The sequence below is a fragment of the Pseudorca crassidens genome, chromosome 7 (assembly GCF_039906515.1).
Source record: "Pseudorca crassidens isolate mPseCra1 chromosome 7, mPseCra1.hap1, whole genome shotgun sequence".
Lineage (NCBI taxonomy): Eukaryota > Metazoa > Chordata > Mammalia > Artiodactyla > Delphinidae > Pseudorca > Pseudorca crassidens.
In genome coordinates, this window is record NC_090302.1 from 12,418,798 (window position 1) to 12,443,167 (window position 24,370).

A 24,370-nucleotide genomic window follows, 5' to 3' on the forward strand; every position below is an offset into this window, starting at 1 on the left:
TGGATTGGGGTTTTACCAGGTGAGTTCAACAGGGTAATTGGACCAAGGGAATTCAAGGTATTTATAAGGGAGGAATTAATGGTAGATAATGGATTCTAAGCTGGGTAAGGCAGGGAGCCAATACTTGAGGGATCTCATGGATGACTTTAAAAGAATAGGAGGGGCTTCCCTGGTGGCGCAGTGGTTGAGAGTCCACCTGCCGATGCAGGGGACGTGGGTTCGTGCCCCGGTCCAGGAGGATCCCGCGTGCCGCGGAGCGGCTGGGCCCGTGAGCCATGGCTGCTGAGCCTGCGCGTCCGGAGCCTGTGCTCCGCAATGGGGGAGGCCGCAGCGGTGAGAGGCCCGCGTACCGCAAAAAAAAAAAGAATAGGAGGTAATTGGCTTTTTTCAACTGTGAGGTCCAGATTCCAAGCCTAAGTCTTTAGCTGCCTAGATGCCAGGAGTCCAGTATGTATCCCTGTTTGTCCCTTACTTTACCTTACTCCTCTCTTTTAAGAGACTCACAATTAAAACTTTATTTTTTGCCTGCCCAAGCAATCTTAAGGAAATTTGACATTTATCCTTTGAGAATGGAAAGCAAGGAGCAGCTGGGCATTTTGTGCAAGAACCTTTGAAGTGAAGAATGAAGATGAAGAGCAGGTTTCAGAGTAACTTGTTGAGGAAAGCACTGGCCCCTCCATGCCACCAAACTGCCTTTCTAAAATATAGGTCTGCTCATAACCCTCATTCTTCAAGAAGTAATCATTGGTTCCTCAGATCTATAAGATGACATATATAAGCTGGCCATAACCTATGGTTTTTTTGAACTTCATGTTCTATCACTCCACCTTTAGCCAGGCTGATCTGGGAATACTTGTCTTTACTGAGCTTTGCTGCTTCTGTCAGTGTGTGTGTATGAATGAGATGGGGAGAATTGAATAATGAAGCTGTTTATAGATACTGGAGGACTAAAAGGGAAACTGTTGTGAAGGCATTGCTCATCACTAACACTGTTTATATCTAATTACCATATGTTTGGTTATATATAACATTAATATCAGATTAATTTAGGTATATGTAATTATGAACCCATATGTGTGTAGTCTGTCTATTCATATAACATAGTTCACCACTTTAAAATATTGGAGGGAACACTAACTAGGACTACATTGTAATGAAATTTTTGTTGTATGACTGGAAATAAATTTTCTTAAATGGAATCAGAGATCAGGTTGCTTCATATATTAGAGTATTATATCTGACCACCATAAATAAAACCCTGAATTTAATATCAGAAAATATCTTTAATCCAAATACTTTTTACTTTGGTCATAAACTAATCTGAAAAGTAGAATACTAAATTTCTATATTTTGGTGTAATGTTTAAGAATGAGTTTTGTTTTTTTTTTAATCTCTTTAAAATTATATGATGTCTTAACAATTTGGTAACAACAGAATTCTTTCAACTCTTGCATACCTTTTCATTCTACATTCCCAAATAAATTTGGTATGGTTACTTTCATTTTTATATAGTGTACTTTCTATTCCAATTATACAAAATTTTCAAGAAGATCTCTTCCCACTCTCAAAATAGTTTTTTGAATACATTTGTACTTTTCTTGCTACATTAATTATGTGTCTCCATACATAAGTATTGTGTGTACATATATATATTGTATATGGCAGATACATTTTCATGTGATGGCTATCATAGCAGAGTTTGATGTAGACTGTATTTGATATTTAGCTGAAGAAACTTTTTTTTTTAACATCTTTATTGGAGTATAATTGCTTTACAATGGTGTGTTAGTTTCTGAAGAAACCTGTTTTTCAAAGTTGTTCTTCCTTTTAACTTTTTTTCCTATTGCTCCCTCCCTTTTTTTTTTTACTTAGGGTAAGATTTAGTGAAATATTTACTGATATGTTTATTGTTTTTGAAACAGGTATCGATTAAGGAACAAAAAGATCAATGCAACTGTAAGAACGTTTCCTCTTCTAAATAAAGTTGGTGTAAACAACACTGTCACAACCACAGCCGGAAATGTCATTTCTGTCATAGGAAGTACTGAAACAACGGGGAAAATTGTTCCAAGTACAAACGGAATTTCAAATGCAGAAAACAGTGTTTCCCAGCTAATTCCTCGTAGTACTGACAGTACATTAAGAGCTCTGGAGACTGTGAAGAAAGTGGGGAAGGTTGGCACTAATGGTCAGAATGCTGCTGGGCCTTCTGCAGAGTCTGTAACTGAAAAGTAAGTATTAGGTAAAAATGTTTAACATGAGTAATTTAGCCTTTTTATAAGTACCTGAGTATTTTTATTTATCCTGAGGAAAAGCAGTTAATCAGAATTTTTATGCAGAATGTTTCATGTAGTAGAAAAAGCACTAAATACCAAAAAAGTTGAGTTCTAGTCCTGGATCTGCAATTGAATAGCTGTGACCTTGGAAATTCACTTCAACTCTGGGTTTTGTTTTCTTCAACTGTAAACTGAAGAGGTTGGACCAGAATTCAGTTTTTCTCACCTTATTTCCTTGAACTTTAGGATTGAGTCCATAGAGGTGCCAAAAAGGAACTAAGTAGAAACCTAAGCAGGTGAGATGCTTGAGCCTCCAGCCCGTTTCAATTAGAACAGTTCCACTTTATGCTCTGTAATGATGTGTAGTTGTTAAGAGGGAAATCTTTAAAGCCAAACTCTGGGTTCAAATTCTGGCTCAGTGTTTCCCAGCTGTTTGATCTTAGGCCGGTTACTTAATCTGTTTTCCTCAGTTTACTTATCCATAAAATTGGTATAATAATACTACCTGCTTCATATGTTGGTTGTGAGGATTAAATGAGTTAATACTGCAATGTGCTTTGAATAGTGCCTGCCACATAGCACTCACTAAGTATCTGCGGCTGTTATTATAACTACCATTATTATTATTACCATTATTGTTGTTTTGGGGTTTCAGCATAAGATTTAATTTGGCGGAAAGGTTTTGGTACTTTAAGAAAAAAGTTTTGGGCTTCCCTGGTGGCGCAGTGGTTGAGAGTCCGCCTGCCAATGCAGCGGACACGGGTTCGTGCCCCGGTCTGGGAAGATCCCACATGGTGTGGAGCGGCTGGGCCCATGAGCCATGGCCACTGAGCCTGTGCGTCCAGAGCCTGTGCTCTGCAACGGGAGAGGCCGCAACGGGAGAGGCCGCAACAGTGAGAGGCCCCCCCCAAAAAAGAGTTTGGCTTTATTCATCAATAGGTTTAAAAAAAAAAAAAAGAAAAATGTTTTAAAACTTCCCGATTATCTGAAAAGTTACTTCCACCTCTGATATCTCAGGCTTTTGTATTCTTTTAAGCCTCTTAAAATCTGAGCTAAAGCATGTTTAGATTGTTGCCCATAAATAGTCTGTCAGTGTCTATTATATACCTTTTGGGGAAAAAGCGTTATGCTAGGCACACAGTAAATTGCTAGGGATTTCAAATAATAAATGGATAGGTAGACATTTATATTCTTTATTTCTGCAATTAGCATGTGATAGGGAAATTTGTTTATCAGAGGATCCTTATAATCTTCCCTCAGAGAGATCTTCGAAGAGATAAATCAGAGAACATTGTCTAATTTAGCAAATGTTATTTACACACTAATACTGAGCTCTGATTTTGGCACTCTTGAAAATACATGAGAGTGCTGCAACTGAGACCTAACACAGCCCAAAAAAATAAAGAAAATTTTAAAAATAAATAAAAAGAAAAAAGAAAATACATGAGATGTAAAAGATATCTGTGCATTTAAGAAACTTATGAAGACATAGTTGGGGAGACAGCATTTACATAAATGAAGCAATATTGGGGTTGGATTAAAGGATAGGAAAATTTTATATTGCTGGGTGAAATATGGTAAGATTTAGATAGGTAGGTTGGCACCAGATTATGGAGGTCTTGTGTTAAATATATTTAGAAAATGAGCTTTTGAAGGGTTTTGGCAAGGTAAAGTTGTAAAACCATTTTATATTCATATGGTGAAATGTTACTCAGCCATTAAAGAATAAGGTACTAGTACATACTACAATATGGATGAACCTTGAAAACATTATATTAAGTGAAAGAAGCTAGATACAAAAGCCAAATATTGTAGAATTCCATTTATGTGAATGTCCAGAATAGGCAAATCCATAGAAGACAGAAAGTAGATGAATAGTTGCTAGGGGCTGGGGCTGGGGGACAAGGAGATGGGGAGTGAATGCTAGTGAGTACAGGTTTCTTTTAGGGGTGGTAAAAATGTTTCAGAATAAGATAGCAGTGATGGTTGCACAGCCTTGGGAATATACCAGAAATCACTGAATTGTACACCTTACAAGGGTAAATATATCTTAGTTTTTTAAAAAATGATGGACTAGAGAAAACAACTTTCAAAAATAAGTAAATCTCGGTAAATAAATCATTTATTCATTCAGAAATTATGATATGTGCCAAATACCAGGACAATTGGCATAGTTAATGAAAATGAAGTAGATATACTCCCTGCTTCTAAGAGTCTTCCAGTGCAGTTTGGGAGACAGACATAAACAGATATCATATAATATATTCTGAAAGGTACTGTAATGGAGTTGTGTTTCAAGTGTTATTAAAACACAAAAAATAACAATAATTCTACCTGGAGTTACTGTGGAAAATTTTTTAGAGGTAAGGTGATGACACCTGAGCCATTCCAAAAGTATGGCTAATTAGGAAGGAAGGGTCTTGTCAGTAGAGAAGGCAGCACAGGCAAAAGCATGTAGGTAAGAGGGCCTGCTGCAAAGGACAGCCTAGAATCCTAAATTCATCTAGAATCTAGCTGTCTGGCTAGAATGGGACTGAAAGTTAGCTTTTTCCTTAAGTCTGGATTTTTGGGATAGCTTGCATGATTTCATAAGGCTATGAACCTTGTCATGGATTTTGGTACCTTTTTCCTGCAAAGTCTGAGAATTTGTCATTTCAAAGTACTTATCTGAATTTTGTGGTATATAACATTCTGCTATGGAGGACCAGATAATCTATGTAAAGCACTTAGAATAGTTTCTGGAATGTGCTCATTAATTGATTAGTGTTACTTATTATTGTTAAGAGGAAATCCTAATCATTTTCCTTGTTGCCTTTATTGAACTTCAAAATATAAGCACAGCACTAAAATATCTTTAAACTCTAAGCCATTTGTACTTACTACTATTATCCACAGTTTCTTATTTTCTGCGTTTTAATACACAATTACACATAGAAGTAAACATCTGCTAGACTAATCTCTGCTAGACTTAAAGGCAGCCCATACTCCTTGTTATTTATACTCTTGCTTTAAAAGAGCTTCTCTAGTTTGAGAAAAACCCTCTAATCTAGTTGAGATGCAATGTATTGAATTCCTGCATCATTAACAAGATCTTTTTCTTGCGTCACCACATATCTCAGCTCTGCCAAAGTTTGACTTCTTCAGAGGGCCTAAGAAGCCATGGTGAGATCCTCTGGAGCTGATCGCCTGGTGAATCAACAAAGAAAATCCTTTGTGTTTAAAAAAAAAAAAAAAAAAAAGCTTGTGTGTTTTGCATCAATTTAATGAGTAACCATTTCGTTGGCATTCTGTTCATCTAGCAGATATTTACTGAGTACCTACTACGTGGCAGGAACTTTTCCATTTGTCCAACAAATATTTACTGAGTGCCTCCTGTGTGCCAGAAACTGTTTTAGATCCTGGGCATGTAGCAGTTAACAAAATGGACAAAAATGGCCTTTCTTCAATAAGTTTACATTTCAGCTAATCTAATGCTTAATATTTAGAGCAGTCCTTCCCTTTACATATCTGTCTTATTTGTGTCAAAAAATTCTACTGGTAAACTATATTGTTTCTGTTGAGAAGTTATTGAACAGGATTTTTTTTAAACTTCCAGTAGGAAAAATCTTTGTTTAAAGTATGAGTAAAAAGGGACTAGTGGGTCACATTGTGCCTGGGATTTGTTTGCAGTTTTTTGTTTTGTTTTTCACCCTCACCAAAATATGAGATCTGTTACTATAATCTTGTGAATTAACAGTGTAAGGTGGTGAGGAAATTCATGGCCTTATTTGTCACTGTGGAAATACCTGAAGCATTTGCTGTTAGTGGTCACTATAATTTTATGAACCATTTCTACTGAGAAAGACTTTTAACAGTCATAGATAGTGATTTATCATTTGCCCTTGTTAAATTTTCTCTCCAGTAAAATTGGTTCTCCACCCAAGACTCCTGTAAGTAATATAGCGGCTACCTCAGCTGGGCCCACTAATGTTGGAACAGAGCTGAATTCTGTGCCTCCAAAATCCAGCCCATTTATAACTAGAGTACCAGTATATCCTCAGCATTCTGAAAACATTCAGTATTTTCAAGATCCAAGGACTCAGATACCCTTTGAAGTCCCACAGTACCCACAGACAGGTAAGTAATTTTAGACAATTCTAAGAAAAAAAGAAACTACAATATAACATTTGTTGTAATAAGTTAGTGAATCATTTATATCTATCTAGAAAATCTACATTAAAAAATTAATCCTTTGGACTATATGACCCCTAAGTTTTCTTCCTGTCCTAAGAATCTATGATTTTACATACCAGTAGTTTTAAGATTCTCATTCCTATGAATCAAATGTAGGGTCCATGGATGAGCTTTAGTAAGTTCTGTATGTCCTCTGAAATAAGTATACTAAATGTTTGGTTTATATATACTTTAAGTATAATTTTGGAAAGACAATGCACAGCTTATATAGATTATGAAAGAGGTCTTTAACCTCTGCTCCCCAAAAGGTTAAGAATCAATGATGTAACTAATTACTTAATCTAAAACCTGTGGCAATACATGGCCTAGAAGGAAATTTACCAGCCATCTGTTAATAGCTCATCAAGTGTTTTTAAGGAGCAGTTTAACAAATTATTGAACATTAATGATTTTCATATAGTGGTGTCTTGAAAGTGTGTAGTGTCTTTCTAAACCAGGGGTAACTAAAGTAAAGTTCAAAGGTTATTTTATTTTCCAACATTAAAGGCTGCTTTAGACTTTAAACCATTACAAAATGTTAAATTTTACTAAGATTACATTAAATATTCCTCTTTCCAATTTTCAAGGATACTACCCACCACCTCCAACAGTACCAGCTGGTGTGGCTCCCTGTGTTCCTCGCTTTGTGAGGTCCAATAATGTTCCAGAGTCCTCCCTCCCACCTGCTTCCATGCCATATGCTGATCATTACAGTACATTTTCGCCTCGAGATCGAATGAATTCTTCTCCTTACCAACCTCCTCCTCCGCAGCCGTATGGACCAGTTCCTCCAGTACCTTCTGGAATGTATGCTCCTGTGTACGACAGCAGGCGCATCTGGCGCCCACCTATGTACCAACGAGATGACATTATTAGAAGCAATTCTTTACCTCCAATGGACGTGATGCACTCGTCTGTGTATCAGACGTCTTTGCGGGAAAGATATAACTCATTAGATGGGTATTATTCAGTGGCTTGTCAGCCACCAAGTGAGCCAAGGACAACTGTGCCTTTACCAAGGGTAAGTGATAATGGAAATAGGAATGCTGATATAGTGTAGTTGTTAAGACTCTAGAGTCTGGTGTTGGACCTTTCAGGTATATATCCTGGCTCCTCCACTTAACTTATTGTGTGACTTATGGAATTTTACTTGACTTCTCTATATCAGTTTTTTCGTATTTGATGGAAATCATAGTAGTACCTACCTCATAAAGCTGTTGTGAGGATTAAATCAGAAAAAGCAAAGCTCTTAGAACTGGACCTGATGCATATTCATGCTCAATAAATGTTATGTTTGGATACAAAACTGATGAGAAGGTAAAAAGAAATCTTCAAAATACAAAGATAGGGCCTATTTTTAGTATCCTCACGTATATACATATGATTTTCCTAAACTAGAGAAGTGAGCGCTCAGATTTTACTTTTGACATTTGACTAAATATTAACCCTTTCGTTTAAGTGTATGGAGAATAGGCTAGGGTGACTTCCCTACTGTATTTTTTTTTTTTGTCCCAACAATATAATAAATGTTCACATTATTTCCGCAGAGCATAGTTAAATTTATTTACCACTCCCTAGATGATTAAGATTGTTTCTTTTATCCCCCCTTAGGAACCTTGTGGTCATTTGAAGACCAGTTGCGAGGAGCAGATAAGAAGAAAGCCAGAGCAGTGGGCACAGTACCACACTCAGAAAGCACCTCTTGTCTCTTCAACTCTTCCTGTGGCAACACAGTCACCAACACCACCTTCTCCTCTATTCAGTGTAGACTTCCGCACTGATGTAAGAAAGGTTTTAATTACTTGATGTTGCAGGGATAGGTCAGACAACTGACTTCAGAGCACTCGTTCAAGCCAGAGCTAGCTATGTTGGATATTTTGCATTGGTTTGGTGGCAGTTGAGTTTAATTCAATAAGCACTGAGTATGTAAGCACTATGGCTAGGCATTGTGATACTCTGAAGGCCACTAAATCACAGTCCTTTTTCCACCAAGAATTCAGAAATCTTTCCAGCAGTATAGTTCTCATTATTTTTATGGCTTTTATTAATAATAAGATTTATATCCACCATTTATTGAGCACCTACTTGTGCCAGGCACTGTATTAAGCAGTTATTTTATTTAATTCTTACAGAATCCTTAGGGGGCAGGTATTACCCATATTTTGCATGTTAGGAATCCTACTCAGAGAAGTTAAGTAATTTGCCCAAGTAGTAAATTCACCCACCCTGTAAGTAGCTTGGATTTGAATTCTGATCTATCTGAGGCATTTCTTCCCTACTTCACAAGAGGTGCAGAAATGCCTACTGTATTATTTATGGTGTTTTAAATCACTGTTAATTATTGTTATCATTTCAAAACAAGTTTTTGTACCAGGATTATTTTAATGTACGCTGTTTTCAGTACTGTTATATTTAGAGCAAACCATTAATTTTTTTTTTTGATTCATCTGGTTTATTTCCTATCCCTAGAGATACTAAAATAAAATTTTTTCTAGTCTTTTCATTAGGAAAAATTTCAAACATATGCGAAAGTAGAGAGAATAGTAATAAACTCCATGTACCCATTACCCACAATTATCAACTCAGCCCATCTTCTTTCATTTGTACCCCCTCTTCCTACTGGATTATTTTGAAGTAATCCTAGACATCGTATTTTTCCATCCATAAATATTGAATTTTTAAAGTAGATCCAAATTTATCTCATCAAACTTGTACTTCTTCAAAGCAGCTAACCATCTTGACAAGAGTGATAGAATTGCCACTTGCTTAATATAAAAATGTATTTGTATTTATCTGTGTATGTGTATGTGTGTGTTTTCTTTTGCTTTTTTTCATTTTTTAGAGCACTTTGTACCATGTTAGGGGCATGCTATAAATTGTTGATTGGTCTGTATAGTATCAGTCAGGGGTTCCTTATGAGTTCTTAAAGGACAAAGTAAAAAAGAGAAGGCATTCTCTTTTCTATTAATATGTAATATAAATACAAATAATATAAATACTATTTGTTACTTATTACAGTTTTTTATATTAGTTATTGAATGTTTAATTCTTCACTATAAAGTGCTGTGAATTCTATAATAGTTAATTTATATTAGTTACAAGTTTGTAAATTTAAATTTCTTACCAATTGCCTGTGCCTTTTTTTTTTTTTTTTTTCTTTTTTTAATCAGTTCTCTGAAAGTGTGAGTGGCACAAAATTTGAAGAAGATCATCTTTCCCATTATTCCCCCTGGTCTTGTGGCACCATAGGTTCCTGTATAAATGCTATCGATTCAGAGCCCAGAGATGTAATTGCTAATTCAAATGCTGTGTTAATGGTATGATTTGGGGGGCAAGGGTTGTCGTGCATGTTGACTCAAGTTTTAGAATGATTGAATGCTTTCATCTTCATATCGTTGGTATGTTACTCATCTGTAAGCAGCAGAGTTACATTTAGGTAAGCCTGAAATAAATTGCACTTAATGTTTAAATTATTTGGGCATAGTTGAGTGTTTTAAAGTAGATGTTGGGTTATCATTGAGATATACAGCTAATGTTAAATTTACCAGAAAACTTAATTTAATGTCTTTTGAAAGCATGTACTTGTATTATTAGCTGAAGTAATTGCCAACAATCTTTTTATTGATTTTCTTTTATTTATGCAGGACCTGGACAGTGGAGATGTTAAGAGAAGAGTGCATTTATTTGAAACTCAGAGAAGGACAAAAGAAGAAGATCCAATAATTCCTTTTAGTGATGGACCTATCATCTCAAAATGGGGTGCAATTTCTAGATCTTCCCGTACAGGTTACCATACCACGGATCCTGTCCAGGCCACTGCTTCCCAAGGAAGTGCGACTAAACCTATCAGCGTATCAGGTGATCCATTTAACTAATACTTCACCTGATATGTTCTAGCACTGTGCTTTTTAATCCTCACTCTGTTAGATACAGAACATTTCTCTCCGTTTAACAGCCACAGTAAACTCAGAATTAAATGGCTTAGCCAGGAGAACATGGCTAGTTGGATAAAATATGGATTTTTTGGAAAAGTATACATTCACACCTATATTTGATTTTTCACTTTTCTGATCATTGTTTGTTTCTACGTTTCTATAGATTATGTCCCTTATGTCAATGCTGTTGATTCAAGATGGAGTTCATATGGTAATGAAGCTACGTCATCAGCACATTATATTGAACGGTAACGTTATGCTTAATTCTTTGGGATTCTCTATTCTCAGAGTACAGATCCTACTCCCAGTTATTCATGAGCTGTGCTTTGCTAGTTTTAGCTATATAACAAATTTCTGGAAAAAATTTTACATTTGGAATAATGACTGAATCTTTCAGGGTTGATCTGTTATGTAAAACATATATATAGGACTTCCCTGGTGGCGCAGTGGTTAAGAATCTTCCTGCCAGTGCAGGGGACACGGGTTTGAGCCCTGGTCTGGGAAGATCCCACATGCCGCGGAGCAACTAAGCCTGCGTGCCACAGCTACTGAAGCCCACCTGCCTAGAGCCCATGCTCCGCAACAAGAGAAGCCACCACAATGAGAAGCCCGCGCACTGCAACAAAGAGTAGCCCCCGCTCACCACAACTAGAGAAAGCCTGCGCGCAGCAATGAAGGCCCAACGCAACCAAAAATAAATAAATTAAAAAAAAATATATATATATATATATATATAATACATAGTCGTTATATAGTCATTACTGCTTTAGTTGCTTCATTTATTTCACTTTTATAACAGTGAACATATTTTTCTTTAAAGGGACAGATTCATTGTTACTGATTTATCTGGTCATAGAAAGCATTCCAGTACTGGAGACCTTTTGAGCATTGAACTTCAGCAGGTAGGCTCTGTGTCACTCAGCTTTGAATTTTTTAAAAAATAGAATGACATTTAAAGTTATGGATGGAAGCTGACTTTACTTTCTTTTCCCTCTAGGCCAAGAGTAACTCGTTGCTTCTTCAGAGGGAGGCCAATGCTCTGGCCATGCAACAGAAGTGGAATTCCCTGGACGAAGGCCGTCACCTTACCTTAAATCTTCTAAGCAAGGAAATTGAACTGAGAAATGGAGAGGTAAGGAAACTGAACCTCTCAGCTTCATGCCCAATATATTTGCTGTTTGCTGCTGTTGCATGTTATTTTATGCCATTACTTAGTGCAAAATTTGGCTTTTTCTGGTGGATGATTGCTTTTAAAACTTAAGGGTAAAAAAAAAAAAAAAAAAAAAAAAACTTAAGGGTAGAAATAAAATTGTAGTCCCAGATTTCTTTTTTTAGATCAATCATTGGGACTCCCATTTTAATTTAAAAGGGAAGCCCCAGTTTCCACAGATATGAAATCACCATTTTTCTTAATTACAGAATGATTATACAGAAGATGCAGCTGATACTAAGCCTGATAGGGATATAGAGTTAGAGCTTTCAGCACTTGATACTGATGAACCTGATGGACAAGGTGAACAGATTGAAGTAAGTACTGCAGTCACACATCTAGGAGGCTTTACTCCATTGGGAATTAAAGTACAGAATACTTTCATACTGAAGGATTAACATTTTATTTTCATAGGAGATCCTGGACATACAGCTTGGTATCAGTTCTCAAAATGATCAGTTACTGAATGGAACAGCAGTAGAAAATGGGCATCCAGTCCAACAACACCAAAAGGAGCCCCTGGAGCAGAAGAGACAGAGTTTAGATGAAGACCGTGTGATTCTGTGAGTGTTAGACATAAAATTCATAACCAGTGGGCATAGGGCATGAAGAAAAAGAAATAGATGCATTGTTAAATTCATTTTTGGTTTTATCCTATGAGGGGAAGACCTTACGTAATAAGGCAATGATTTGGTCAGTCTGGATTTTTCGGAGAGGAGAACTAAGTTTTAACTAACCAAGTGGTCCATTTTAGTAGCCTAAAACTTGCTTTTTGTTGGGATAAAAGTTTATTTTTTTGCTGTAGCATCAGGTTATACTTCCTCTAACTGATAGCCAAACATCAAGACTACAAAATGGAGAACTAAAACCTAAATGAAGGGTTTCCCTTTTTAAAAATCTTGCTAAGATATTTTTGGCCTTTAGTATATAATTACTGCCAAAAATATGGGCTAATCTTGAACTTGATAGTTTGTTGGCCTTGAATTAACCAGTGTTCTAATTTTTTATTATAACTTTTGGAAAATGGGACTTTTTTAGTGACCTCCGATACTTTTTAGTGAAAAACACATGCCTTTGCTAGGGGCTCTTCAAGTGTGTTACAACTTTTATTCAGCATGTATGGTTACTCTTAAAAGTTTTCACTTAAAGCTAATTTGTTTTCAATGTCATTTATTCTCTCCCAGGGAGGAGCAAAAAACAATTCTGCCGGTAACTTCTTGCTTTAGTCAGCCACTCCCAGTGGCCATTAGCAATGCGAGTTGCCTCCCTCTTGCCACATCTGTCAGTGTTGGCAACCTCATTCTGAAAACTCATGTTATGTCTGAAGATAAAAACGACTTTTTGAAACCTGTTGCAAATGGGAAGATGGTTAACAGCTGAAAAGAGGTTCATCTTTCAAATCTGTGACCATACCATGGAAGCATTTACACTAGCTTTTTATATATATAATATATATTATATAATGTATATTTTTTTTAAAAAAAAGATATTACTGGGGGCATCCATTTCCTGTGGACTCTTTGATACTTCAAGCCCTCTTGCATTAGCATTATGAAAAAAAAGAAAATTTACTTTACTAGGGTAACACGTTCACTTTCCAGAAGTGATTGGAATTTGGACATTTAACTTAAGCTTCAAGCAGCTTTTTATGAGTTTGTAGCAATCCGGTGCAGTAACTGAGCCATTTCCTATTTTAAATGGCTTCTATAGAAAATTAACAACTCAGTTATTAAACTAGCAGGATCCTACAATGATACATCTAGTGAAAGTAGACTTAATTAACTTATTTATTTCTATTTTATGTTTCACTGAGAGAAATTTCCATCTCATTCCAGCTGCTTTATTTATCTTTTTCATGGGACGTTGCATGGATTTTTTTTTCTTTTTTTTTTTTTTTTTAAATTTTGAAGAGTGGAGTTAGATGTTCTTACCATAGAATTTTACAGGGTTATATACTAGCTTTCTTTACTGCATTATATGTAGGAGTGTGGTGCAGTGCTTTTATCTGTAGCATTTAAATTTTTTTCAATTTTCCATTTTTCAAAAATAGTTTCTGCTTTGTTAATATTTATACACAGGCTACTTGTTGAAGTAAGTAATTAAATATATAACCAAGTGCCTAAGTCTTTCAGCTGATGTACTAGATATTAAATTCTCCTAAGTTATGCAGAATCGTTTTTACAATTTTGATAAATTATGCACTAATGTAATGGCAGTTTTTTAAAATGCAGATTTAAGCCTGTACATTATGAATCTGATGACTTGGCAAAAGAATCAGGTGCTTTCAGCTTTCTTGAGAAAACCCTGTATGTAGTGTTTGCACTGACTAACAAGATGGTATTGCTGGGTTTTTAATTTAAACTAATTAATTTGGATGTTCATTGCATTATCTTGGTTAAATATTGTTTATTGTTACTTCATGTTGGGGTTTAATTTTCCTTGTTTTTCTGACTGTTAGGTTGATAAGACTATGAACCATGTAATAATAGAACATTGGCTAACCTTTATTCATACTTAAAAACATGAATAATTTCTGCCCTGCTAAAATGTGACTGAAAAGTGTTTTGACTTGGCATCTGAAAGTATGCAGTATGTTCAACCAGCCAGGCTCCAGATTTGTGGGAGGTATTTTATTGAAACCTAAATTTCAGTCAACATTTGAAAACAAAAGCTGGGCATTCCTTCTGGGTGATCTTACCTGTAGTTTGTGTCTTTGTTTTTCCCCCCATTTCTTTAAGATTAGTTTGACTTTTACTATTATTTTTAATTAACTTCTGTGAAGTTGTTTACTCTGAAAATTGTACTGGAATATTTTAAGCCAAGCTGATCTTTCACCAGGTGTACTGTATGTAAGGGCTTTTCCTGCTAGCAAGATGCTTAAACAGGATCATGTTATTGGTCGTCTGAGCTATTTAGTTGTTTTACAAAACCACAGCATTGTATCAGATAAGATTTTGATAAAAAGTTTTGTGCACATTTCCAGGGGCGGGAGGGTTGACATTTCCCTGAAATTTCTTGATCAGAATGAGTAAATAACTGGTGTTTGATACCTGTCTTAATGAACATGCTCATAAGGTGACTGATAAGTTGTAAATATACCTGAGAAACAAAGGGGTAGTTTTGATATTCTGGTGTCAGTATGGAAGATCTTACACATTTATTTAATACTCAAATGTATGAAGATGTTTGTTTGTAGCATAACAGCACAGTAGCCTTGACTTAGTTTCCTTGGTTAGTACTGTACCTTTTTGCCATGGCCAGTGCCCCCATCCCTACAAGGACATTTTATTTATTTCACTCTGTAACCTGAAATGAATAGGAACAAGAGTTTTAAACCATGTTACATTAACTTATTTCCGACATTATAAATTAGCCTAGGATATTACAGGAACGTGATTGTTATATAATTTATATCAGAACCTTTCTATAAATATGCGCTTATTACATTTGAAATGCTTCCAATGTACTTTATTTGCTGTTTGTATTTCCAAAAGGATATGCAAACCAGTATGTCTATTTCATGGATATTTAAATAGTGAGATCTTCCATGTTGAAGGTAATGTATTTTTTTTTAAGATTTTAAAATTGCTATTTTGTTACAAAATAGAGACCTATTAACAGTTTGAGAGCTCCTTATGTGCCCTCAGGGAAAGAACCCTCTGTGCAACAGAACTACGCAAAACATCTTCAGCACGTTCTGAGGGTGAATATATACTACATAAATTGATCTTGTGTATTTAACCTTATCTTTTTAATTTTAAAATTGAAGTTTTGAAACTTGGTTGTGCTCTGCTGGAGGGGGTTGGGATAAACTGCTTAGGTGTTTGCCTACTTGTCCAGTGAAATTACATTTGCATCAGTGTATGTATATACCTGCCAACTTATTGGTATGTCTCAGAACATTTATATTAAAATAATGCTTGTCTTGCAGCAGGTGATCCCATAAAACAGTAACTCCCTGTTCTTAAAAACTTACTCTCTTCCTCACTAACAACATAGGAATTGTTTCTATGTTGGGATTTTTCGGTATTGCATCCTTTATGTAGTAATCATCTTCTCTTTCTTATGGTGTGTTGGATGTGAAACAAAGACATTGGTTCTCTGCCATTTGAGAAGGAAGAGCAGTTTATCTGATCCTTCTTATGAAAGGTACCTAATGATATCATAGAGGAAAAAATTACAAATCGGACCTAGAATGTGACTTTTTAAAATAGGGGGCATTCCCTGTCATTTGACCGTTTACCAACATGTTGTGATGCACATATTTTTGAAATCAAAGGATATAAAGCAATAGGAGAGGAAGTTTGTAATGTTGTCAACTAAACTGCATATGTGGTGTATGGTCTCATAAGGAAAAAGTAATCCGAGGTCTGGGAAGTGGGAAAATGGTGAGGTTTTGGTTTTGTTCTGACTTCTTGTGTTTTTAAAAATTTCTAGTCCCATTCTGAAGACCATGTGCCTCATTCAGATACTGTGATGTAGCATCAGTAGTTCTTTCTTTGTGGTCTCATTTCATCTTAGGAATCCTGGGAAAGTTACTTAAGTATGTCATCTAGTTGGTAACTGAACAAAGCAGATTCCTTTGCCTTTCCTGCCATGACTTACTTTCAATACCATCTAGTAAACCAGCGTCATGCATGAAAGTTGTGCATCGTAATTTTCAAGAGAAGGTACTTCAATGGGTCAGTGGCACTGATGTTTTTCCTAGTAACTGTTGACTCTCACAAGAGGATAGTAAAAGAAACCTATACTAGAACTGAAATTTTCCATTTGTATGGATCTGGTCACTTTCACTCAAGTTTCAAGTTGATTCTAAGTTTATAAAGCACATCCCAGTTTTATATGCTGCCTTGAGAAAATTACCAGATGCACAGTGATTTGTAGGAATTAAAAATGGGATCATTTAAACATTTGAAAACATTGTTTTAAAAACCATCTAGCTTGCTTTTGCATTTTAGATGTTAAAGCCCATGTTATCTTGTTAACAGGGGTGGCGTTTGTAATGATCAGATTCAGCATGTGATTTCAACTTTGAATATTTCTTCCCTAGCTTCTAGAGTCATTTTCTGAGCAGACTGTCACCAGTATTGGTGACTAATCATTATTCAAGGGGAAAGTTGCATTGCAACTATGTATTAGTTTCCTGGAAGAACTTTCCCTGTGTTTTAGTGAATGAAGAGTGTTAATGGGATCACTTACTGTAACTCCTTCTACATAAGAACCCCTTCTGCAAGCAGAACACAAATGAACATGCTCAAGGAGTATCTCATTTTCTGGGTAAATTGAATAAATTTGCTAGTTACTCCTTTATAGTAGTGGTTTCTTTGTATCCCTTTGCTGGCAAGGGAATACAAGGAGTCAAGGCCACCAATCAGAACACCCCACATTTGAGTGGAGTCCTGTTTTTACTCCAAGAGCAGTTATTCCCCCAAGTCTGAAATTGGCAGTTTTTTTTTTCTTTTTTTAAATAAAAAAATTTAAATATCCTTAAACCAGTGGAACACAGACACTGGCTGCACTTAGTACTGCCACAAGCCAAGGTCATTTGCATATATTCCATCAATCTGTCAAGAATTAGGCCTCACTTTATAACCCAAGGCATGGAAGTGCATGCATTCTCTTAGCTGGGCAAACAATTATACTGTAGTTGTGATACAACACATGTGGCTTTTATTTGTACTGCACATATCCACTGTACAGCCACTTGGGAGTATCGTGGTTAGCTTGCAGCAACTGCTGTCTGCATTTATACTGTTTATTGCATATTCTTTTCCCTGGAAGTGAAAGAGAAATGTTTTTCTTGTTGCATTGATTACATTTTATAAATTTGCTTAGCTGGAAAGTTTGGGAAAAGAGGCCTGTTTGTCAATTGTACAACCGATTGTGAAGCTCTAGTGTGAATATTTTTACGTCTGTATTAGACATTTTCTTTGCAAATCTATTGTTCGATTGAAATGTAAATGAAATTAAAGATGGTGTACACCCATCATGTAAAAAGCAGGCACCATCTCTAAGATGGATTTAATGCTCATTTTTAAGGCATATACTCAGCTTCTATTTAAAACTATAATTTAAAATAATTCTGTACAATGAAATGGGGAATATATATGGGAATAAATTCTATTCCATTTATTTCAATTTGAATTTCCAAATTGTAATGTTTCCCTTTGTGCTATAGGAATAGGATTAAATGGGGGAAGGCTAGGATTCATAAGGCCTGTATATGGGGGGAGGGCAGAGATGGAACAATGAGGGTTGTGATGATAGTGAATAGCAAAGAGTGAATTCTGTGTGTTTTTGCTGTAGCACTGAAGTGAAGAGATATTAGCTTTGGCTGTTCACAGAATAGAGCATCATGATTTTCAGTGTTTGAGAGAAAATTGATGGAAAAAGTTTGCAGTACTTGACATGTATTTGCATGCACAAAATAAAATTATTTGTCCACCTTAAAAGTTGTTTGTTTAGTGTCAATATTAAGTTTATAGTGCATTTTAGTTATCTTGACTTCCTTGGTAAATTTTTTGGTTTAACTAAGCTACCAGGTTACTCCTTAAGATTTAAACAATCACCTTGCCTCATGCATTCATCACTGGGAAGGATCTGAAAGAAATGAATAGGCCAGGGAGGTTGAAATAGTCCTCAATTCAATCAATCACTTTGTTCATTCAATATAGAGTACTTTCTGTATGGGAGATGAGGGTGTAGATAATACTAGCAGTTCACAGTCTAATGGAGAAAATAGGACAAATAGATAAATAACGAATATGAAGCAATATATTACAGAAGTATGAAGACTGTTCTGTGGAACCTCAGAATGTAACAGAAAATGGCCTGAGTGATTCTAGACACCATTTTCACTGGGCCTTGAGTAGTTTTACTCATTCACTCAACTGATGAATTTTAAGCCCCTGTCTGTGCTGGTCATTAGGGTTGAAGGTCAGTGAAACAACAAGCCCTCTCTCTAGAAGCTCTCAGGGTGAGAAATGGGAAAGACAAATCTGAATAACCAGCTCAGTGAGCTATGTTCTTGTATAAGGTATATGGAAACTCCAAAAGGGAAATTATGGAGTGGATGGTAGTGATAGTGAGCCAGAGGAACTGCTTCTTTGAGAAATGACCTCAAAGAAGGGCATTTCTTTGTAGGCTGAATAATATTTCACCAAGCAGAGCTAAGGGGAGAAAACACCTGAGAACCTACTGTAACTTCACAACAACCCACTCTGTATCCTAACAGCCCTTCATTATAAATATTATGATCCCTGTTTTGTATTTGAGATGTTAAGTAACTTGCCCAAGACCTTGTAACTAGAAAGTAAATAGAGTCAGATTTCTGATTCAAGTCTTATTCTACCTTCCAAAGATGGTGATGGTGATGGTGATGGTGATGGTTGGAACCTATTTTAGCCATAAGTATTACAGTGGAAGGAGTGTTTGAAGAATAGCTTAACTAACTCTTAACAGCACTTAATATGTTCCAGACACAGTTGTAAGTGCTGTAGGTATATTATCATCTAGAACCATTATTGTCACCATTTTACAGATGAGAAGACTGAGGCAGAGACCTTAGAGAATTTGTCCAAATTTGTCCAATTTGTCCTATTTACCTCATCTAGCTATGTGATCTGATCATTGAGATCAGATCACATAGCTAGATGAGGTAAATAGGGACCTTTATGAAGGACACTAAATACTAAAGAGACTGTTAGGGAGTCTTGGAAGTTAGATGATCTGATTGATTTGGGTTTTTAGAAGATCACTTTGGTAATAGTCTGAGGTGAAGCTGGAGATTGACCAGCAGGGAGACCAGGCCAACAATCTAGGTAAGAAGTGTTTAGGGCATGGCCAAAGAGAGGATGGAGGAAGACATGGATTTGAAAAGTAGGAGAGCGCAATTGACAGGATTTGTTGTAGAGGAAGCCTACCAGACATCTCCACATTATCATGGATTAAATTTGGCTTAGAATCCCAGACCTCGTTGCTGAAAACAGACCGATATTTGTGAAACGGGTGATCTTATATAAGCCCTGGCGTGATCACTGAGATCAGGAAGAAGAAGAGGAGGAACCATGGATAGTTGATCCAGGCAAAGGAGAGGAAACTTAACTGAAGGAAATGAAATCCCAGGAAGATTTTTATTTTCTTTATAATTGACACCTATTGGAGTAATGATCGTGCACTTTAACAAAGATTTTTTATAATTGAAAACTCAGTAATGCAGTGGTTCCAAACTTACCTGCACATGGCAATCACCTAGGGAGCTTTTAAAAAAATCCCAAAGCCCAGATCACACCCCAGACCAATTAAAACACACTCTCAGGAGGTGGGATCAAGGCATCAGTGCATTTGAAGCTCCCCAGGTGCTGCCAATGTGCAGAAAAGTTTGGGAACCACTGCCATAAAGAATGAAAATGGGTTTGGGTCCTGTCTTAGCCCAGGTGCATTCAATAACATCCATCATCAAATGTTCAGGCCTAGGTAGTTTAGAGAGACTCACTCAACAAATATACTTTTGAGAATCTACTTTGTACTGGGCATTAGAGATACAGTAGTGAATTAGTCCCTAACTTCATGAAACTTACATTGTAGTTCTAAGTACTGTGGGCAGTTTTAGATAGGGCAGTCTGCCGAACATCTTCATTTGGATCTCAAACATTTCAGACGTAACATGTCCAAATCTGAATCCGCAAAGTGTACCTCCAGTCTTCCCCGTTTCAGTTATTTCCCCCTTGACTACTCTTCCTAGTCCAGCAGCAAGTCCTGTCAGCTCTGCCTTCAAAATAAATATTAAGGGCTTCCCTGGTGGCGCAGTGGTTGAGAGTCTGCCTGCCGATGCAGGGGACACGGGTTCATGCCCCGGTCCAGGAGGATCCCATATGCCGCGGAGCGGCTAGGCGCGTGAGCCACGGCCGCTGAGCCTACGCGTCTGGAGCCTGTGCTCCGCAACGGGAGAGGCCACAGCAGTGAGAGGCCCACGTACCGCAAAAAAAAAAATTCAGAATTTTACCACTTCACCACTGAGGTCCAGGCCACAATTATCTTTCACCTGAACTGTGATGGCTTCCTGTTCTCCCTGCTGCTGCCCTTGCCTCCCTTCAGTTTATTCTCACCACAGCAGCTACAGAGATCCTCTTATAATGTCAGTTTGATCACTTCACTCTTGTGCTCAAAACTCTCCAAATGCTTCTCATCTCACTCAGGGTGAAAGCCAAAGTCTTTTCTTTGATACTTTGTTCACTGTGCTCCAGCTGCACTGGCCACTGAGATCTTCACCAGGCCAGCCAGGCATGTTCCCATCATAGGGCCTTTACCCTTGCTGTTCTGTAAGGGTAGGAAGCTTCCCAACCCCTGTAAGAATCTTCATCACTAGATCTCTCACATTCTTCAGGTCTTCACTCAAAAGTCAACTCAGTGAAAATTAGATGCAGAGTAATGGGGGTGGAGGGTCTGGGGAGTGCTATTTAAAATAGATGTTTTAACCCAAGAGACTGGATGAGATCAACTGAAGTTGTTTTTGTTCTGTTTTGTTTTACTTTATTCTGAAATAATTATAGATTCACAGGAATTTGCAAAAATAATACAGAGAGGACCCATGTACCCTCATACAGTTCCGCCAATGGTAGTATCTTACATTACTATAATATCAAAACCAGGAAATTGACATTAGTAACAATCTACAGAACTTACTCAGATTTCACTTGCTTTCATATGCATTCATTTGTGTGTGTGTGTGTAGTTCTATTCAGTTTTTATCACATGTAGATTTGTGGAACCACTACAACTCTCAAGATAACGGAACTGAAAAAAAAGATAGCAATTGTTCCATCACCTCAATGATCCCTTGTGCTACCCCTTTATATTCATGTCCATTCCCCTCCCTTACCCCCATTTTCCTATCCCTGGCCTCTAGCAACCACTGATTTCTTCTCCATCTCTGTAATTTTGTCATTATGTGAATGTTATATAAGTGAAATTATGCAGACTGTAACCTTTTGAGATCGGCTTTTTTTTACTCAGCATAATTCCCTTGAGATCCATCCAAATTGTTGCATGTATTAGTAGTTCATTCCTTTTTATTGCTGAGTAGTATACCATGGTATGGACATAGCACATGTTGTTTAAACATTCACCCATTGAAGAACATTTGGGTTGTTTAGATTTTTTGACTATTAACAAATAAAGCTGCTATGAACATTTGTGTACATGTCTTTGTGTGGACATTGTTTTTTGTTTCTGAAGTATTTTTTGAGCAGATAAATTAGTGTACTGGGTCAACCTCTGAAGGAAATGGATAAATTCAACTATATGGTCTTAACTTAAAAATGGACAAATTCCTTCAAAATACAATTTACCAAAACAGATACAGGATGAAAAGGAAAATTGGAATAACTCTTGTATTAGTTACCTATTATCACATAACAAAGTACCCTCAATTTAGCAGCTTAACGCAATAACATTGTTTCACAGTTTCTGTAGGTCAGGAATCTGCATGTGATGACTTAGAGGAGTCCTCTCCTCTGGGTCTCTCACAACCTAGGTGTTAGCTGGCTCTGTAGTCATCTCGTGGCTCTCCTGGTGAAGGGTGTGCTTCCAAGCTCACTCCCCTTATTATTGGCAGGATTCAGTTCCTCCTGAACTGTTGGAATGATGGCCTCAGGTTTTCATTGGCTGAAGGTTGCCCTAAGTTTTCTGCCACTTGACCCTCTCTGTAGGGCAGCTTACAATCAATATGCTAGCTTGGCTCATCCAAGCAGCAAGTAGGAAGAACCTGGGACCAAGCAGGGGGTGGGGTCCAGGTTGCATTCACGCCTGCACAAGAGAGAGGCAGCACGCAATAAAGTCACAATCTTTTATAGCCTAACCTTGGAAACAATATCCCATCGGTTTTGTCACTTAGAAGCAAGTCACTAGGTCCAGACCCCACTCGGACCGATAGAGCTCCCAAAGACCCCTGCCTGGTATTCATGTCCTGGCATAAGCCTCTCACCTGAGTGTGGACTGGACCTAGTGACTTCTTTATCCCCCATCAGGCGATAAAAACCATAGAGGGAATGTTTGACACAAAAGAATTATTAAAATTTAGTAGATGAGCGACTGTAAGATTAAAGGAAATCCCATATGGTATCCTATGGCTTAGGGAGACTTGGAAAGGGGCCTCTTATCAAGACTGGGGTGCAGACCTTATTGGAGAAGGTGAAGTTCAGCCCACTGGGCAGCAGAGAAGTTTGCTGGTTTACCCAGGCTGGGACTGGTTGCTGGCAAGCAGAAAGCAAGTCTAGAACACAGGCGAGCTGCAGAGGAGCCTGTGGAGGGAACTGGCGCCAGTGCAGACAGGAGGCCTTCAGGACACTGATTTCCATGTTGAGAGGGTCACAGTGAAATTATTGCTAGTCCAGACAGAGGTTGCAAGATCATCAAGGAACCACATGTGCTGGGCCTGTGGCTTGGGGAAGAACCCACTGCATGTCCTTACAGCCACACCACTGACCACAGTCTCTCCTCCTCCAGTGCCCTCTAGTGAGGAAGCTTATCATTGTGCTCACAGCAAAGGAGAGATGCTTAAAGGAATTCAGTCCATTATTGCAAAGCAAGAAGGGTGAATTGAGAGCTGAGAGACTATTTATTGGCACAGGGACCATTTTAGAAGCTGCCTGCCATAGCTTTGTATCTACTAAACAAGTGAAATTCATTATGAAAAGCTTCCCACAAAGAAAACTCCAGGCCTCACGATGGTTTCACAGGTGAATTCTATTAAACATTTAAGGACAAAATAACCTCAGTTTCACAGAAGCGCCTTCAGAAAATGGAGGAGGAGGGAACTTCCTAACTAGTTTTATTAGATGAATAAAACCCTGGCATCAAAACCTGACAATAACTTTACAAAAAAATTACAGCTCAGTATCCCTTGTGAACATAGATGCAAAAATCTTTAAAGTGTTAGCAAATCCAGATAGTTATATACATATAAATTATAATACATCATGTCCAAATAGGGTTTATCTCAGTAATGTAAGGTTGGTTTAACACTTGAAGATCAACCAGTGTAATCCACCATATTAATCAGAATACAGGTTATATTTGTTATTATAAGGTCTCAAAATTTAATGAAGCTCCATTCTGATTGGCTTACAGAGATTAAAAATGTATATATAAATAAGAGAAACCGAAATATTTCTTAAAAAGAAAAAATTTGCCTCTTATATTGTTAAGTGTGTGGGCTATTTAAAGAAAAATATTGTTACTAAGAATATTGTTACTAAAGCTATGAAAGCAAAGAGGTTTTATGATTTTCTCAGATGCTTTCAATCACAACCTTTAAAAGAAATGTAATTGCTTCTTAAAGACAATCCAACATCTAAAGTAAATTTCAATTTACAAAATTAAAGCCTACACTAAAGATACCAATTAAAAAAATTTTTTTAAAGCATTATATAAGGAAGTAGCCCTTACTGGTTTTATATTCATTAATACAAAAAGAAGTTTAATCTAATTGCTGTCTAAAAGTTGTTTAATTTCTAAATAAGAAAGATGTGTTCAATTGCCACAAACTGGCCCCACGCTGACAGGGAGGGAGGGAAAGAGAAAGACCGGTTATTTCAAACAATCCTCATACTGGTTGATGTCATCCAAAACCATCTTTAGACCTTTAATACTTTCATAACAAAAATAATCCAAGTGGCAGGGACAAATCTGTTCTAAATTTACAAAAATATTGGTGGAAAAAATTTTATCTGGGCAAC

The 24,370-nt window shown here is 37.0% G+C and overlaps 1 protein-coding gene across 3 annotated transcripts in view; it reads left to right on the plus strand.

The window, feature by feature from the left end:
* RC3H2 (ring finger and CCCH-type domains 2) overlaps positions 1–24,370 on the plus strand; it is a 61,905-nt gene that overhangs the window by 33,733 nt on the left and 3,802 nt on the right. Inside the window, exons 10-21 of one of the 3 annotated variants that reach the window (XM_067743388.1) lie at positions 1,923–2,231; positions 6,178–6,392; positions 7,076–7,509; positions 8,100–8,270; positions 9,659–9,805; positions 10,133–10,346; positions 10,587–10,671; positions 11,244–11,325; positions 11,421–11,555; positions 11,843–11,950; positions 12,048–12,196; positions 12,818–18,085. In XM_067743388.1, the coding sequence (XP_067599489.1) occupies positions 1,923–2,231; positions 6,178–6,392; positions 7,076–7,509; positions 8,100–8,270; positions 9,659–9,805; positions 10,133–10,346; positions 10,587–10,671; positions 11,244–11,325; positions 11,421–11,555; positions 11,843–11,950; positions 12,048–12,196; positions 12,818–13,013 (2,245 nt within the window). In that variant the 3' untranslated portion in view covers positions 13,014–18,085. Of the gene's footprint in view, positions 1–1,922; positions 2,232–6,177; positions 6,393–7,075; positions 7,510–8,099; positions 8,271–9,658; positions 9,806–10,132; positions 10,347–10,586; positions 10,672–11,243; positions 11,326–11,420; positions 11,556–11,842; positions 11,951–12,047; positions 12,197–12,817; positions 18,086–24,370 lie in introns of those variants that run through there. The other 2 variants (XM_067743389.1, XM_067743390.1) reach the window with 2 other exon arrangements.